This window comes from Anomaloglossus baeobatrachus, chromosome 2 (assembly GCF_048569485.1).
Source record: "Anomaloglossus baeobatrachus isolate aAnoBae1 chromosome 2, aAnoBae1.hap1, whole genome shotgun sequence".
NCBI lineage: Eukaryota > Metazoa > Chordata > Amphibia > Anura > Aromobatidae > Anomaloglossus > Anomaloglossus baeobatrachus.
Window position 1 is genome coordinate 128,859,692 of NC_134354.1, and position 18,047 is coordinate 128,877,738.

General features: G+C 49.9%; 1 protein-coding gene across 1 annotated transcript; it reads left to right on the forward strand.

The window, feature by feature from the left end:
- The first annotated feature begins 9,800 nt into the window (after positions 1 to 9,800).
- Positions 9,801 to 14,351, forward strand: LOC142285210 (protein kinase C delta type-like). The gene is made up of 10 exons (XM_075333254.1): positions 9,801 to 10,442; positions 11,273 to 11,361; positions 11,512 to 11,682; positions 11,895 to 11,986; positions 12,117 to 12,179; positions 12,339 to 12,477; positions 12,586 to 12,777; positions 12,890 to 13,018; positions 13,111 to 13,290; positions 13,519 to 14,351. Exons 1-9 carry the CDS (start codon positions 9,947 to 9,949, stop codon positions 13,249 to 13,251), a joined length of 1,512 nt encoding a protein of 503 aa, XP_075189369.1. The 5' UTR covers positions 9,801 to 9,946; the 3' UTR covers positions 13,252 to 13,290; positions 13,519 to 14,351.
- The last annotated feature ends 3,696 nt before the right edge of the window (positions 14,352 to 18,047 follow it).

Genomic DNA, 18,047 nt, shown 5'->3' on the forward strand with positions numbered 1-18,047 from the left:
CATGCATAATGCACCCCTATATTCCATGTATAAGGAGTCCTTCATTTTGTATTATGCAGCCCCCCATGCCTCCATATATAATAATGCAGCCAGCCTCCCCAGTCCTCCATGTATAATAATGCAGCCAGCCTCACCAGGCCTCCATGTAAAATAATGCATGCAGCCTCCCCAGTCCTCCATGTATAATAATGCATGCAGCCTCCCCAGTCCTCCATGTATAATAATGCATGTAGCCTCCCCAGTCCTCCATGTATAATAATACAGCCAGCCTCTCCAGGCCTCCATGTATAATAATGCATGCAGCCTCCTCAGTCTTCCATGTATAATAATACAGCCAGCCTCCCCAGTCCTCCATGTATAATAATGCATGCAGCCTCCCCAGTCCTCCATGTATAATAATACAGCCAGCCTTCCCAGACGTCCATGTATAAAATAGCAGCCAGCCTCTCCAGCCCTCCATGTATAGTAATGCAGACAGCCTCTCCAGGCCTCCTTGAATAATGTAGCAGCCAGCCTCTCCAGGCCTCCAGGTATAACAATGCAGCCAGCCTCCCCAGGCCTCCATTTATAATATAGCATCTAGCCTCTCTAGGCCTCCATGTATAATATAGCAGTCAGCCTCTCCAAGCCTCCATGTATAATGTGGCGCCCTGGACAAGCCAGGACGTCACAGGTACTGCAACAACACACCCCACACCCCGGTTAGGCACATCAGTCACACAAATCCTTGTTGCCTCCCTCCAGGGGCTGATGTCCACACCAGGTGGGGTGGGGCCAGGCGGTTGGCCCCACCCGCTGAGGAGTTTACATTCCTGGAGGCGGGAAAGGAGTAGGCATAGTTTGGAGAGAGTGAAGGAGTGAAGTGGTAAAGGAGCAGTCTGACTGTGTCCGGGTACGTGGCCCCGGCACCAACAGCAAGGTTGGCAGACGGTGGTGACCGTATGCAGGCGAGGCCAATTGACGCACAACCGTAAGGACCGGGGTCGGGCGGTGGCCCGCCGGTACCGGACCGGGGAGCGAAGAGAAGCCAGCACCATTCGGCAGGGCCTACAGACCCCGACCAGGCTTGGAGTCGCCGTTAAACCGGTCAAATCCGTCAGCGACGGGAACCTCCAGGGTTTCCCAGCAGCAAAGACCCGACTGAAGGCAACCGCTCAACCGTGAAGGGAAATACAGCTACCGCCACAGCTAGAGTTCCCAGGGCCAGCGCCTGCGGGCAAAAGGGGCTCCCCCTCTGCCTGTCACAAAGCTGTGTTCCTTCACAAATGTTACCCGTTATGTGTCCTTAGCCCCTCCCCACTCATACCCATTAATTAAACCTGCCATCTTCGGCTCTTCCATGGAGCGCTTACCACTTCCTGATGTCTCCTGTGTGACGCCTGCAGCACTATGATAACGTCAGCAAGGTGCTGCTTTCATCACGTTGCTGCACGTTGAAGCGGGGCTCAGTCCCGGTGCGCTGTTCAAATGTATTTATGTCTGAAAGACGCAAATACATTTGCACAGGAAGGAGGAAGCTGCGGTCACCGACATGCACACACCGCTGAGGAGCGTGACGGTGACTGCAGATACAGCGGCCCACTACAGGCACCGGCCCACTACAGGGACCGGCCATTCTGGCATTTGCCAGAATTGCCCTATGGTCAGTCCAGGCCTGGTTAGAATAGTCGGCTCTCTCATACAGTCCCTGTTTGGAAAAACATCACAGGCCTCTAATGCCCATTGATCACGATTAATATGGCCCGACAGAAAACCTGCCATCAAACAAATCAAAAAACAAACATAAATTCATTGAATATGGATGTGGAGCAATTCTATCTAAGTATAGCTCACAGATTTGCAAAAAGACTCATATAAATAACTTTAGTAATATTTTTTTTAAAAAGACCAATACAAAACATGTGTGCATCAACTATCAAGATAAAAATGGCTCCATTTAATGGTAAGAAGAAGGAAACTGGTGAAAAAGGGGGAAAAGTAAAGTAAATGGGGTCCACACAATTAGGAAAAATTCACAATTTACATCAGGAAACCTAAAAATACTTAACAGTGCAGTAAAGACAGTGTAGTCCCTATAAATCCCTATTTATAAGACTGGTATGAATAGTCTTATACCCTCATACTAAAGCCCTTGTGTAGACACTTATGTGATGACATCTGCAGGGCCTTATTTGCCACTAGGCACCCGTGGTCCCGTGCCTAGGGCGGCACGTTGCGGGGGGCGGCACTTTCTGGCAGCAAAAAAAAAATTAAAAAAAATACATAAATAAATATATAAAATTTTTTTTTTTTACATCCCCGCCCCCCGTCCCTCCCTCCGTTACACTCGGCTGTGTTCCGGGGGGGGTTGGGAGGGAGGACAGGCGCACTTCTGCTGTCTATTTAAGTACATGGCGGGCGCCAGGCATAGTGAGCTGACTAACCCCGGAAGTTCCATGGCCTGCACTTCCGGGGTCAGAGGCGCGCGGGCGCCACAGTCAGCTTACTGCCCCGTGCTGCAGCGTCCAATCCTGCAGATGACACACGCCGCGGAGGAGGACGCGTCTGCAGCTGGAGCAAGCCAGAAGAGGAGCCAGCCAGAGCAGGGCGGCGGGCACCGGAGCAGGTAAGGCAGAGGCAGAGCCTAGAATGTATGGGCTCCTTACAGGTTAGTTGATGATCGTTGCAAATTGCGATGCCTCTTTTTGTCCACTGTAATCATGCAAGGGGAGGCTGGGGGGAGAGAGGCTGAGGCTGGGGGAGGCTGGGAAGAGAGAGAGGCTGGGGGGAGGCTGGGAAGAGAGGGAGGCTGGGAAGAGAGAGAGGCTGGGGGGAGGCTGGGAAGAGAGAGAGAGGCTGAGGCTGGGAAGAGAGAGGCTGAGGGGAGGCTGGGAAGAGAGAGAGGCTGAGGCTGGGAAGAGAGAGAGACTGAGACTGGGGGGAGGCTGGGAAGAGAGGCTGAGGCTGGGGGGAGGCTGGGAAGAGAGAGAGGCTGAGGCTGGGGGGAGGCTGGGAAGAGAGAGAGGCTGGGAAGAGAAAGAGGCTGAGGCTGGGGGGAGTCTGGGAAGAGAGGGAGGCTGAGGCTGGGGGGAGAGAGGCTGAGGCTGGGGGGGAGGCTGGGGGGAGAGAGAGGCTAAGGCTGGGGGGAGAGAGAGGCTGAAGCTGGGGGGGAGGCTGGGAGAAGAGAGGCTGATTCTGGGGGAGGCTGGGAGGGGGAGGCTGATGCTGAGGGAGGCTGATGCTGAGGGAGGCTGATGCTGGGGGAGGCTGATGCTGGGGGAGGGGGAGGCTTGGAGGAGGGAAGCTGATGCTGAGGGAGACTTGGAGGAGGGAGGCTGAGGGAGGAGGGAGGCTGGGGGAGGAGGAGGAGGGAGGCTGAGGCTGGGGGAGGAGGGATGCTGAGGCTGGGGGAGGCTGATGCTGGGGGAGGCTGGGAGGAGAGAGGCTGATGCTGGGGGAGGCTGGGAGGGTGAGGCTTGGAGGAGGGAAGCTGATGCTGAGGGAGGCTTGGAGGAGGGAGGCTGATGCTGAGGGAGGAGGGAGGCTGATGCTGGGGGAGGCTGGGAGGAGAGAGGCTGATGCTGGGGGAAGCTGGGAGGGTGAGGCTTGGAGGAGGGAAGCTGATGCTGAGGGAGGCTTGGAGGAGGGAGGCTGATGCTGAGGGAGGCTGATGCTGGGGGAGGCTGGGAGGAGGAAGGCTGATGCTGGGGGAGGCTGGGAGGAGGGAGGCTGAGGCTGGGGGAGGCTGAGGGAGGCTGGGAGGAGAGAGGCTGATGCTGGGGGAGGCTGGGAGGGGGAAGGTGAGGCTTGGAGGAGGGAGGCTGATGCTGAGGGAGGCTGGGATGAGGGAGGCTGATGCTTGGGGAGGCTGGGAGGGGGAGGGGGAGGCTTGGAGGAGGGAGGCTGATGAGGAGGGAGGCTGATGAGGAGGGAGGCTGATGCTGGGGGAGGCTGGGAGAAGGGAGGCTGATGCTGGGGGAGGCTGATGCTGGGGGAGGCTGGGAGGAGGGAGGCTGATGCTGGGGGAGGCTGGGAGGAGGGAGGCTGATGCTGGGGGAGGCTGGGAGGAGGGAGGCTGATGCTGTGGGAGGCTGGGAGGAGAGAGGCTGATGCTGTTGGAGGCTGGGAGGAGAGAGGCTGATGCTGGGGGAGGCTGGGAGGAGAGAGGCTGATGCTGGGGGAGGCTGGGAGGAGAGAGGCTGATGCTGGGGGAGGCGAGAGGCTGATGCTGGGGGAGGCTGGGAGGAGAGAGGCTGATGCTGGGGGAGGAGGGAGGCTGATGCTGGGGGAGGCTGGGAGGAGGGAGGCTGATGCTGGGGAAGGCTGGGAGGAGGGAGGCTGATGCTGTGGGAGGCTGGGAGGAGAGAGGCTGATGCTGGGGGAGGCTGGGAGGAGAGAGGCTGATGCTGGGGGAGGCGGGAGGCTGATGCTGGGGGAGGCTGGGAGGCGGGAGGCTGATGCTGGGGGAGGCTGGGAGGCTGATGCTGGGGGAGGCTGGGAGGCTGATGCTGGGGGAGGCTGATGCTGAGGGAGGCTGATGCTGGGGGAGGCTGGGAAAAGGGAGGCTGATGCTGGGGGAGGCTGGGAGAAGGGAGGCTGATGCTGGGGGAGGCTGGGAGGAGGGAGGCTGATGCTGGGAGGAGGGAGGCTGATGCTGGGGGAGGCTGGGAGGAGGGAGGCTGATGCTGGGGGAGGCTGGGAGGAGGGAGGCTGATGCTGTGGGAGGCTGGGGGAGAGAGGCTGATGCTGGGGGAGGCTTGGAGGGGGAGGCTTGGAGGAGGAGGGCTGGGAGGAGGGAGGCTGATGCTGGGGGAGGCTGGGAGGAGGGAGGCTGATGCTGGGAGCAGGGAGGCTGATGCTGGGGGAGGCTGGGAGGAGAGAGGCTGATGCTGGAGGAGGCTCATGCTGGGGGAGGCTGGGAGGAGAGAGGCTGATGCTGGAGGAGGCTCATGCTGGGGGAGGCTGGGAGGAGAGAGGCTGATGCTGGAGGAGGCTCATGCTGGGGGAGGCTGGGAGGAGAGAGGCTGATGCTGGGGTAAGCTGGGAGCAGGGAGGCTGATGCTGAGGGAGGCTGGGGGGAGAGAGGCTGATGCTGGGGGACGCTGGGGGGAGAGAGGCTGATGCTGGGGGACGCTGGGGGGAGAGAGGTTGTTGCTGGGGGAGAGGTTGCTGCTGGAGGCGGGGGGAGAGAGGCTGCTGCTGGGGGAATGGGAGGGACCAATGCTAGAGACAGAGGACAAGGGTTGAGGGATACAGCAATGACAGTATCGATGGGGGGGAGTGTAAGGACTCAGAATAAGAGGGGGGGCAGCATTGGGAGCTCATTATGGAGAAGGGGCAGCATGTGTGGGCTCAGTATGGAGTGGAACAATGTAGGGGGAGTCAATATCAAGAGTGGGGTAGTGTGTGTGTGTGTGTGGGTCTCAGCATAAGCGCTAGTGTGGTGGTCTTAGTATGATGAATGGGGCAGCATGGAGGTGTCATTATGGAAAAGAGGAAGGCAGCATTAGGAGCTCATGGAGAGGGGCAGAATGCACGGGACACTGTGAGGAGGGGGCAGCATGCACGGGACACTGTGAGGAGGGGGCAGCATGCATGGGACATTGTGAGGAGGGGGGCAGCATGCATGGGACACTGTGAGGAGGGGGCAGCATGCATGGGACACTGTGAGGAGGGGGCAGCATGCATGGGACACTGAGGAGGGGGCAGCATGCATGGGACATTGTGAGGAGGGGGCAGCATGCATGAGACACTGTGAGGAGGGGGCAGCATGCATGGGACACTGTGAGGAGAGGGCAGCATGCATGGGACACTGTGAGGAGGGGGCAGCATGCATGGGACACTGTGAGGAGGGGGCAGCATGCATGGGACACTGTGAGGAGGGGGCAGCATGCATGGGACACTGTGAGGAGGGGGCAGCATGCATGGGACACTGTGAGGAGAGGGCAGCATGCATGGGACACTGTGAGGAGGGGGCAGCATGCATGGGACACTGTGAGGAGGGGGCAGCATGCATGGGACACTGTGAGGAGGGGGCAGCATGCATGGGACATTTTGAGGAGGGGGGCAGCATGCATGGGACACTGTGAGGAGGGGGCAGCATGCATGGGACACTGTGAGGAGGGGGCAGCATGCATGGGACACTGTGAGGAGGGGGCAGCATGCATGGGACACTGAGGAGGGGGCAGCATGCATGGGACACTGTGAGGAGGGGGCAGCATGCTTGGGACACTGTGAGGAGGGGGCAGCATGCATGGGACACTGTGAGGAGGGGGCAGCATGCATGGGACACTGTGAGGAGGGGGCAGCATGCATGGGACACTGTGAGGAGGGGGCAGAATGCATGGGACACTGTGAGGAGGGGGCAGCATGCATGGGACACTGTGAGGAGGGGGCAGCATGCATGTGACACTGTGAGGAGGGGGGCAGCATGCATGGGACACTGTGAGGAGGGGGGCAGCATGCATGGGACACTGTGAGGAGGGGGCAGCATGCATGGTACACTGTGAGGAGGGGGCAGCATGCATGGGACATTGTGAGGAGGGGGCAGCATGCATGGGACATTGTGAGGAGGGGGCAGCATGCATGGGACATTGTGAGGAGGGGGCAGCATGCATGGAACACTGTGAGGAGGGGGCAGCATGCATGGGACATTGTGAGGAGGGGGCAGCATGCATGGGACATTGTTAGGAGGGAGCAGCATGCATGGGACATTGTGAGGAGGGGGCAGCATGCATGGGACACTGTGAGGAGGGGGCAGCATGCATGGGACATTGTGAGGAGGGGGCAGCATGCATGGGACACTGTGAGGAGGGGCAGCATGCATGGGACATTGTGAGGAGGGGGCAGCATGCATGGGACATTGTGAGGAGGAGGAAGCATGCATGGGACATTGTGAGGAGGGGGCAGCATGCATGGGACATTGTGAGGAGGGGGAAGCATGCATGGGACACTGTGAGGAGGGGGCAGCATGCATGGGACACTGTGAGGAGGGGGCAGCATGCATGGGACATTGTGAGGAGGGGGCAGCATGCATGGGACATTGTGAGGAGGGGGCAGCATGATGTGAGGTCAATGTGCAGATCATATTTCATAATTGAGGAAGGTGTGGTGGGTATAATTTATAAGGGAGGGCAGTGTGTAGTTTATTAGGGGCAGTGTGACAGTCACAGTATATAAGTGGGGACGATGTGGTGGGAATATTTTATACTCATGCTATGTTTTGATGTGCCCGTGGTGATCCCCATTGGGGGGGGGGGTTAGTGCCCTTCGTTTCTCATTGATACTTTTTAGGCTATGTGCGCACGTTGCGCAAATACATGCAGTTACGCTGCGCTTTGTAGCGCAGCGTAACTGCATGCGTCCTGCGTCCCCTGCACAGTCTATGGAGATTGTGCAGGGGCCGTGCACACATGGCGCTTTAGAGCGCACCGCTTCAGCTACTGCCGAAGCGCTGCGTAAAAAGAAGTGACATGTCACTTCTTTCCTGCGCTTTGCCGGCAGCTCCTGCTCTGTCTATGGCAGGAGCTGCAGGCAGAGCGCATGGAATCGGCGCTCACTACGGACATTTTCTGCAGCGATTAGAAGCGCACATGTGCTCTTCAGATCGCTGCAGAAATTTCTGCAGTGAACTGTACGCAACGTGCGCACATAGCCTTAAAGTGTTTTACAGAGTAGATCTGTCTTAAACAGATGTCGTGTGCGAAAACTCAGTTTTACGTTGTCAATAAGGGGCGCGACCACTTAAAGTGCCTAGGGCAGCACGAAGGCAAAATACAGCCCTGGACATCAGATACAATGAAAGATGTCCTATCCTTCTCCAAAGCCATTAAACCACGAATGGCCAAAAAAACTCAAAAACTCTTCTGGGGATTCACATTTGCTGATGTTGGATGGTAGGTCATAAAGCAGAAAAAGAAAGCTGAAACACCTAATCTGAGACCTAAAAATCCCCATCACAGGTGAGTCATTGTAAATGGAACTGGGATAGGGAGCATGAAACCCCCTCTTGTGCTCTGTGAATCAGTCAGCATAGTGTAGTAAGGAAAACTCTTACAGAGTGCTGCTTACATTCTGCTGATGGCCAATAGGGCTAATCCTGGAGGTGTTTTCCCATGAGGATAATCCCATTTTATGTGTCCTATTACGATATAATAATTATTTCTAACCTAGTATCTCTTCCATGTCACAAATGTGTCAATAACTCGATAATGAATCTTAAAGCTACGTTAAAAATGAGCACACCATTGTTTTTCTTGTGCAATACTCTATGTGTTTGATGTGTCACATGACCCCCATCCTATTGAAAAAATGAAAGCTGAATTCAAAATGGTGGCTTTGCAGATGGCCGCCATGGGCGTCACCTGGCCTCAAAGATAGCCTCTAATGTACTAATATGCCCCAAACGGTAAGGTGATATCAGCAACCACTTCCAATTTATCAGGGTGTATCCATACTTATGGCCTATCCTGTATATGGGGACTACATGATACTATATCGGGGCTAAATAATACTATATAGAGGACTATAGGGGTGCATTAAACTGTATGCAGGGCTATGGGGAGTGTATTATAATATATAGAGGACTATGGGGGGCATTATAATACATGGAGGTCTATAAGGGCTGCATTATAATATATGGAGGACTATGGGAATACACTATAATATATGAAGGACTATGGGGAGTGTATTATAATATATGAAGGACTATGGGGAATAGATTATAATATATGGAGGACTATGGGAACTGCATTATAATATATGGAGGAATATTGGGGATACATTACAATATATAGAGGACTATGGGGTTGCATTATAATATACAGAGGACTATGGGGAGTTTATTATAATATATGGAGGAGCCAAATGTCAACATAATTATCCTGTACCACAAGGGTGGCGGGGTTGGGGCAGGGCAGATCCAAATTTTGCACTGGAGCCCATTGAACTCTAGTTACGCCACTGCAAGTACCATACCTGAAATGAACTCCAGGCCTCTTATGTGCTTAATTGAGAATGATATAACAAAGGAATTGCCCACACCGGCCCATGACAACCTGGGAATCAATTGTCTAATTACTTTTATGCCCTTTAAAACTGGGGGGGGCACATATAAAGGAGATGAAATTCCTAAACCCTTCATTTAATTTGAATGGGGATACCCCCAAATGAAAGTTAAAAGTCAGGACTTTATGTCCATGTCCATTATATAACTATAACTTGAATATGTTTGAGTAAACAGGTAAAAGAAAACAACAATTGTGTCAGTGTCCAAGTATATATGGCCCTAACTGTAAGTAATCACATTCATTTAGTTTTTTGCTTTTATTTCTCTCCTCTGTTACTCAATTCATTTGTTCAGATTCTTGATGACAATAAAGTGTAATAACTGTTCTTAAATGAGTCTTCTTGGTAGGATTGTTTTACTTGATAAAAACCTGGCATTGTAACGGAAGTATGTAGACTTTTTACATCAGTGTAGAGTCCAGTCTGTTTTGCTCACAGAAGAATATCTAATCTGAATACAAATGTTGCAAACCCTCAGCTGTGTGAAGTATAAAGTCTCTATGGCAAATAACTGTAAAAAAACCAAACAACTGTTCATAAACTCAGGCCTATCAGCCATGTCACTGGCCCATCTGTGATGTCACTTGACCTTTGGCTTTGGTTCCGCTGTGATGTCACTTGACCTTTGGTTTTGGTCCCTCTGTGAAGTCATGTGATCATTAGAATATGATGATGTCACAATTGCCTTTGTGATGTCACTGAATCAATGGAATGTCTCTGCAATCTAAATATCCCCCAGTTGTCTTCATCACTTAGTGGGTGAGGGTAATTTTTCTTGCGCTTAGCAAATTTTGGTTTGATATAAAATATATTACGGTAAAGCAGAAGGCCTGTTAAAGGAGCAGTTCCATACTACATCCTGGAGCGCCCTAGAGGTGGACAGGACCTTCCTCAGCCCAAAATGACATCTACGGAGCTGAATAATAGGAAGAGAAAGGGAGAGAGACTTGGTAAGGTGTCAAAAAAGAGCAGAATAGAAGCATCAGAGGGTGAACAAGATGGCACCAACCAAAACATTATCAAAGCTTCAAAAAGACCTGGAAGTCCGATACAGGAGAGTGTCATGAAAAAGAAAAAAAAGGAAAAACATGACACCATTATCAAAGCTTCAAAAAGACCTGGAAGCCCGATACAGGAGAGTGTCATGAAAAAGAAAAAAAAGGAAAAACATGGCACCATTATCAAAGCTTCAAAAAGATCTGGAAGCCCGATACAGGAGAGTGTCATGAAAAAGAAAAAAAAGGAAAAACATGGCACCATTATCAAAGCTTCAAAAAGATCTGGAAGCCCGATACAGGAAAGTATCAGGAAAAAGAAAAAAATGGAAGAAGAGATGGGGGACAAAACTGTTGATAGACCCAGTGTGTCCCCCGATACTGACAATGAGCAGCTCTCAGGTGAGTACAGATCCAAGACACAGAAACCAAATATCCCCAAATTTAGTTAATGACAGGATTTTCCGCCTTTGTAAGACCCCAATCATTATGATTCTGGTGTTGTTTCTCTATGGTACCCCCTATTACTGTTCTACCCCTCTGTAGTTGGCCACATTAGCATTAGATAAGAGTATTATCTTGTTACTGCAGCAATACGGTGGGCTCCAGAAATGATATTTCTATGAAGCCCCCTACAGCCTATTGTCTGTAAGTCATGTGCCTCTGGTGTTAGGGAGAGGCCGGATGGAAAAACAAAATACACAGACACACGGTGTGTACATTAAAGTTTCTCTATGAGGGCCAAACCTGTTATCCCTTCTTTATTATAGTAGGAGGAGGTTTTACAAAATAGCCAATAATAATTTAACAGGACATAGAATATAAGCCAATCATTTTACATGGACGATAAGCCAATCATAATACAGATTGTTAGATTTAATGAAACCACATTGTTAATAATGAATTGCATAATTATAAAAGCATCTCATTGATTGGTAATGCTAAGAAATTTGCCTATAATATATTTTTTTGTATAGTCTGCTACTTTGGTTCTGCAGTGGCATATCTTCTTGTGTAGTGCTGCGGTTGTTTGCTCCAGAAGGCTTAATTAGAGCAAAGGTTATGATATATAGTAAAAAAGTAAGAATAAAGACAAATCACATAAACAGTGAAAGTTGAGATTTATATAAGAAGTCAGATAATGTAGCAAAATGGAGATTAAGTTGCATGAAATATTATATTCACATTCAGATATTGGCTTTGTCTCATCTTATTTCTCCCTTCTTCATCAGGTACAACACCAGATGAATCTCCCATCATTGTGACGGGAGTGGAGAGCTTCACCTTCCATAAAATCCTTGGAGAGGGATCATACGGTAAAGTAAGTATTAGGGATTGTGGTAACGTCTTCCTCATGTGTGTGATGTGGAGTAGTAATATGACTCTAGGAGCATCACTGCTTCACATCTTCTCATCACATCTCATGGCAGGACGAACCTTTCCTCCAGTTCTAAAGCTCTGTTTCTTCCAGGTCATGTTGGCCACACATCAGGCCTGCCAAAAACAAGTGGCAGTGAAAATGGTGAAGAAAAGGCTCCTAGTCAAGGACTCGAGAGATAATGTCCTGATAGAGCGACAGGTTCTGGAGATGACTAGGAAGAGTCCATTCATTTCTCGGGCTTTTGCCACCTTCCAGTCCCAGGTAAGTGGCTCATAATCCAACAGTTCTGAGTCATCAATGTATTAAATGAATACAGTCTATGTGCCAATTTGTGTGCAATGTTCTTCTAGCCACAGCCATAGTATTTGTTACAAGAATGTGACCTAGAAGAACATTGATTACAATCAGTGCAACCAGTGTCCCCTACCTACAATATGCCATTAACCCCTATTATCTCCTCTGTTTTATCACAGGAACACGTCTTCTACGCCATGGAATATCTGAGTGGAGGAGACCTTACAGGCTTCATGACAACTAATGCCCCTTTACCCATTCCAGCCACCAGGTAAGATAGAACATCGTATATTAGATTAAGATAAGAGTTGTCAGAGATATTTGGCTTTATGTCATTATCAGTCTCTTAGTTTAGTGGATGAAATATTGGATTTTGATGGTTTTCTTTTTTTCCGCATCAGATTTTTTGCAGCTGAGCTGATCTGTGGGCTGCAGTTTCTCCACACCAGTGGCATCATACACAGGTAAGTGTGGCACATCTTCTATGTAGACCTGGTATGAATAGTCTTATACTCTCATCCTAATGCCCTTGTGTAGACACTTCTTATCTCAGGTCACAATGGGAATCTTCAGCCCAGCTAATATAATACATTTGGTATTTTGTCATCTCTTTCCTCTACTAGAGACATAAAACCAGACAACATCTTACTGGACAACAATGGTCACTTGAAGATCGCTGATTTTGGTCTTGCCGTGATGAACATCTTTGGCAATGCAAAAACTTCAGGATGGGCCGGGACGCTTGCATACATGGCTCCTGAGGTGAGGAATCATTTACATGTCCCTGAGTCTTCTCAATAAAAGGCTGGACATCTCCATGTTTTCTGCTGTCTGGTCAATATTCTTATTGTCTTCTTTATGTCTTCACAGATTCTTCTAGAGAAGCCGTACAACAAAGCAGTGGACTGGTTCTCTGCTGGTGTTGTGATATATGAGATGGCTACTGGCAGATATCCCTTCGTTGAAGATGAAATTGATGAGAATATCAAGAAGGCACTGATCAATGATGATCCCGCCTTCCCAAAAGAACTGGACCCCCACGTCAAAGCCGTCATAGAGGGGGTGAGTATAATGCCACATCTCAGTAATAAAGTGGTTGAATATAATGAAAAACACAACAATAAAAATTTAAAGCAACTGGAGACTGAATAAACTTCTTCATTATATGTTCCAGCTCTTGGATAAATCACCAGAGAGTCGGCAGAAATTTGTGGACAACATAAGAGAACATCCATTCTTTATGGAGATCAACTGGACAGAAATAGAAGGCGGCAAAGCACCTCCACCATTCCACCTACCACCTGTAAGTATATGACCCAGAGAATATGGTGACAGCAGTACATCTCTATTGTGTGTCTTTTTATGAACACTAGTTCTTGTATCTTCTGTTCACAGCCACCAGTGATGACATCAGATACAATGAAAGATGTCAATTTTTCCAAAGCCATTAAACCACGAATGGCCAAGAAAAATCAAAAACTCTTCTGTGGATTCACATTTGCTGATGATGGATGGAAGGTCGTAAAGAAGAAATAGAAAGCTGAAACATCGGAGACCTAAAAAACCCCATCACAGGTGAGTCATTGTAAATGGGACTGGGATAGGGAGCATGAAACCCCCTCTTGTGTCCTGTGAATCAGTCAGCACAGTGTAGTCAGGAAAACTCTTACAGAGTGCTGCTTACATTATGCTGATGGCCCATAGGGCCAAACCTGGAGGTGTTTTCACATGAGGATAATCCCATTTCATATGTCCTATTAAGATATAAAAGTTATTTCTAACCTAGTATCTCTTGTTGTGTAGGTCACCTTCCACAGGATCTGAAGGGCTATAAGATGGTGGAAATGAAAAAACGTGACTTGCAGTGTAATATGCAGCCATATCCACTCCTCTCTATTGGAGGCTGGGGGGTTTTCTGCAATCTGGTACTCTGCAGTGTCCGAAAACAAGAAGAAGCTGGAGACCATGACAATCCTACCAGGAGTCAGTAAAATGACCGTGGACCAGAACTTCTAGATGGCATGTTGCCTCAATTACTAGAAGTGTCCTGAGGGTCGTGACCTGCAGTGTAACTTGCAGCCATATCCGCTCCTCCCTATTGGAGGCTGGAGGTTTTGCTGAAATCTGGTTCTCTGCAGTGTCCAAATACAAGAAGAAGCTGGAGACCATGAAAATTCTACCAGGAGTCAGTAAAATGACCGTGGACCAGTACTTATAGATGGCATGTTGCTTCGACCACTAGGAGTGTCCTGAGGGCTATGACCTGCAGTGTAATATGCAGCCATATCCACTCCTCCCTATTGGAGGCTGGGGATTTTGCTGCAATCTGGTGCTCTGCAGTGTCCGAATACAAGAAGAACCTGGAGACCATGAAAATCCTACCAGGAGTCAGTAAAATGACCGTGGACCAGGACTTATAGATGGCATGTTGCCTCGTGCCCCCAGGGAAGGGGAGTTATCCGTAGGCCATGGTTCCCTAGAGGTTTCCCCCACAGGGGGTTTTTCCTCTCCTGAGTGCCGACGGATAAACACAACATGAAAACAAGGGCAACCTGTCATCCTCTACCCTCGGTAGAGCTCATACTACAATCACTAGTGGCAAAGAGTAACCTAAGAGGACTTTTACCATCAATAAACAGGACAATTCACTTCATGTGATAGTAATAGTTTTATTTTATATCTTATGTATATGTATTTTTTCTTTTACCCTTAAAGAGAACAGGGTGTAATTTATTAATAACTTTTATTTACGTCAGAGCTGAAATCCTGGTCACTACGGGTCACTGCTTCACTCTTCCTTCCAATAATTTGGATACATTTCTCCTATTGTGTTTTATTACTAAAAGCTCAGCCAGGGAGTAACACCTCAGTATATATCTGCCTTCAGTCCCTACATTTCTTAAAGATTCAGCTGTTCTTTCCTAAGGTGACACTTCCACTGGCTACCAGGTATATGGGTCTGGCCACTGTTCCCGGTTTGATGCCATCGTAACCCCTTAACAACCGCCAATACGCATTAAAATGGCGGTCACTGAGGGAATAGTGAATAAGGAAATTGCGCTGCCAGAGCTGCAAAATCTCTGTGGTTTCAGCTACCAGGGCTAACAAATAACCTGGAGAACACAAGCAAGGCGAGTTAAAAAACGGCGATTATGTACCTCTCTCTTTTCCCCTTGTAGTTGTACTGGGAGAGACGAGAGATACAAGTGCCGTCCTGTCAGTGAAATTAGAATCAAGTTCCAGATCAAATCAATAAATCCTTCCCCGATCTCCTGATTATCGCCCTCAGATCATCGCCCCCACAGCCATCTCCCGTGTCATCCCCCTAATCAGATTATGTTGGGGTTTTTTATTTTAATCTTATGACTTTATTTTTATTTTTTTATTTGCCATTATCTGGGTTAGGGTTTAGTGTTAGGGTTTTTTTTAAAAAAAGTTAAAAAAGTAATAAAAAATTTTTTAAAAAAGAAAAATCATAAAATACAACAAAGAAATATCAGTGTTAGATTAGGTATAGGGTTACTAGTGTTAGGTTAGCTTTTAGGTTTTTTCTTTTATGTTAGGCAAGCAGAAATATACAATAGTTGCCCTCGGAGTGTTTACTATGGAGCAGGCGTACTCACTGCTTTGCTCCAGCAGTTGCGGGGTGGATATAAAATCTGGCTCTAAAGCAGAATTGTTTTCAGATAGTGATGACTCTGCTTCCTCCACTGGATCCCACAGCCCGATGGTAGCGAAGTCAGTCGTCACTGCTGAAACGTCAGCGTCAGGGCCAAGTTCTGCAGTCACCTGTTCACAGAGGTATCCAGAACAGTCCTTTCCATCACAACTTCCCCAGTTTTCAGAAGCCTATGGATTAAAAGTTGATGTCACTAATTTTAACTCATTTGATTTTTGTCATTGTCATGTCATTCTGTCATTCCGCCAAATTATCCCCTCCAAGTGAGCAAACTGCAGTATAAAACTATACAAAATGTGCGAGAGCACAACCCGGTACACATGTGTATTGCCCCCGTGTCAGCGGCCGAGCCGCTCGGATCCAGAGCTGCGGTGGCTCGAGGGGTCTCCGGATCCGGGGGGTCCATGCGGACACTCGAATGAAAGGGGGGTTATATACAGGGGTTTTTTGTAACTAAGGTTCGTAACGCCACCCACGGTGCATGGTAATGTGAGGGACCACCGCTGTGGTTGGGGAGCCCGGTGACGATGGTGTAGCAGCTTGATGTTTTAACCCCTCCGTGGGTAGGGGGGTTTGTGTTCCGGGGCCCGTCGGAAGGTTGGTGAATGGGTGCCGCTGGGGTAAGAACAGGGGTGTCTCAGTGTACTCACTCAGTCCAGGAATAACCACACCGACAGCTTGTAAACCAGAATTCTGAGCACCACTGCAGCCTGTGGGGAGTACGCTGGGGTCCGTGCGTTTGGTGTTGCTGTTGATTTGCGGCCTTGTCCTTGGCACCTCTGCCTCTATTGGACCCTTGGGTATAAAACTCTTCGGGTCCCGCTCACCCGTATGGCTAACGGAGTGAGTTTACTCTCAGGGTTCACACGTAGGATTTCTTTGGACTGTATTAGGAAAGTCCAATCCCATCAGTGCGCTAGTACCCCGATTTTGGAGCGGGTTGGGGATGACACTTGAAGTCTTCACCCCCGTCGGGTAAATTACCAGAACACGTGAAGCTACTTTCCGGCCTAGGGTCCACGTAACCCGTCGTGCCCTAACCCTGCCCGGTGATAGCTCAAGCTCGCCGGCCGCCCTCCTCGGCAGTCTGTGCCCCTTGACACTGTCCCCTGCGACCGGGGTTCCAGCTCCTACCAGACCCAAACCACCGTTTGCCACCTAGTACATAGGAGCTCTCCTCCATGGCCTCTCCTCACGAGAGCCACCACTACCTCCTCTCCTTTCACTCTCCACTCCTCAACTCTCCAAGCTCAACTGACACTTTCCTCACTTTCCCCTCACCAACCCCCCATGTGGGCGGCCCTATTCCCCTTAGGCCCCCGAAATGGTGTGTCTGTTAGGTTAAAGTGGGAATTGTTCCTAGGGTTTTGATTGGACAAGCTGTTAGCAACACAAAAGGACCAGGATCCGTAACCAAGGAGGGTGGATACTGTGCAGGAGGGCAGATTGCACAATGCCCTGTGATGACCTGATAGGCCAGGGCGTCACACATGCACTTCTCTCATTTATGAAGGTAGGGACTATCAAATCAACCCACCAAACTGCCCCCAGACATTTGGCATTCTTGGTAAAAAAGAGAATTTTGTTACTTACCGTAAATTCTTTTTCTTATAGTTCCGACATGGGAGACCCAGACCATGGGTGTATAGCTTCTGCCTCCGGAGGACACACAAAGTACTACACTCAAACGTGTAGCTCCTCCCTCCTAGCATATACACCCCCTGGTAGCCAGTCCTAGCCAGTTTAGTGCAAAAGCTGAAGGAGGACATCCACCCACAAGTAGAGACAGAGCAAAACCCGGAACAACCGGAACCTCTGTCTACAACAACAGCCGGTGATAACACACGGAACAAGAAACGTGCTAACAGGCAACAGGGAGGGTGCTGGGTCTCCCATGTCGGAACTATAAGAAAAAGAATTTACGGTAAGTAACAAAATTCTCTTTTTCTTCATCGTTCCTTATGGGAGACCCAGACCATGGGACGTTCTAAAGCAGTCCATGGGTGGGAATAAATAGAAAAACTGAGAAGTAGGCGAAACCTAACTTCACAAATGGGCGACAGCCGCCTAAAGGATGCGTCTGCCCAAGCTCGCATCTGCCGAAGCAAGAGCATGCACTTGGTAGTGCTTCGAAAAAGTATGCAGACTAGTCCAAGTGGCAGTCTGACAGACCTGCTGAGCCATAGCCTGGGCCTGAAAGCCTAAGAGGCACCGACAGCCCTGGTCAAGTGTGCCTTGATCCCCGGCGGGAGAGGCACTTGAGTACCCTGGTAGGTATCGGAAATGGCCGACCTAAACCAACGAGCCAGGGTCGGCTTAAAAGCCGAAAGGCCCTTACGCTGACCAGTAGTCAGCACAAAAAAGAGGTGCACCGCCTAAGAACAGCGGTGCGAGACACATAGATCCGGAGCGCCCGCACCAGATCCAGAGTATGCAACGCCCTTTCAAGCGATGAACAGGAGCCGGACAAAAGGAAGGCAGGGAAAATGCCCCGGTTAAGGTGGAACAGCAACCACCTTAGGGAGAAAAGTCCGGAGTCGGACGGAGAACCACCTTGTCTTGATGAAGGGAGGACTCCGAAGAGAGTGCAGCCAAAACAGAGACTCTCTTTAGGGAAGTTATGGCCACTAGAAAGACCACCTTCTGTGAAAGA

Excerpts from the sequence above, each read along its gene's own strand:
- LOC142285210 (XM_075333254.1), top strand. The coding sequence starts at position 9,947 with ATGACATCTACGGAGCTGAATAATAGGAAGAGAAAGGGAGAGAGACTT. Across the intron at positions 10,443-11,272 it reads TGACAATGAGCAGCTCTCAG|GTACAACACCAGATGAATCT; the intron begins GTGAGTACAGAT and ends CTTCTTCATCAG. Across the intron at positions 11,362-11,511 it reads GAGAGGGATCATACGGTAAA|GTCATGTTGGCCACACATCA; the intron begins GTAAGTATTAGG and ends TGTTTCTTCCAG.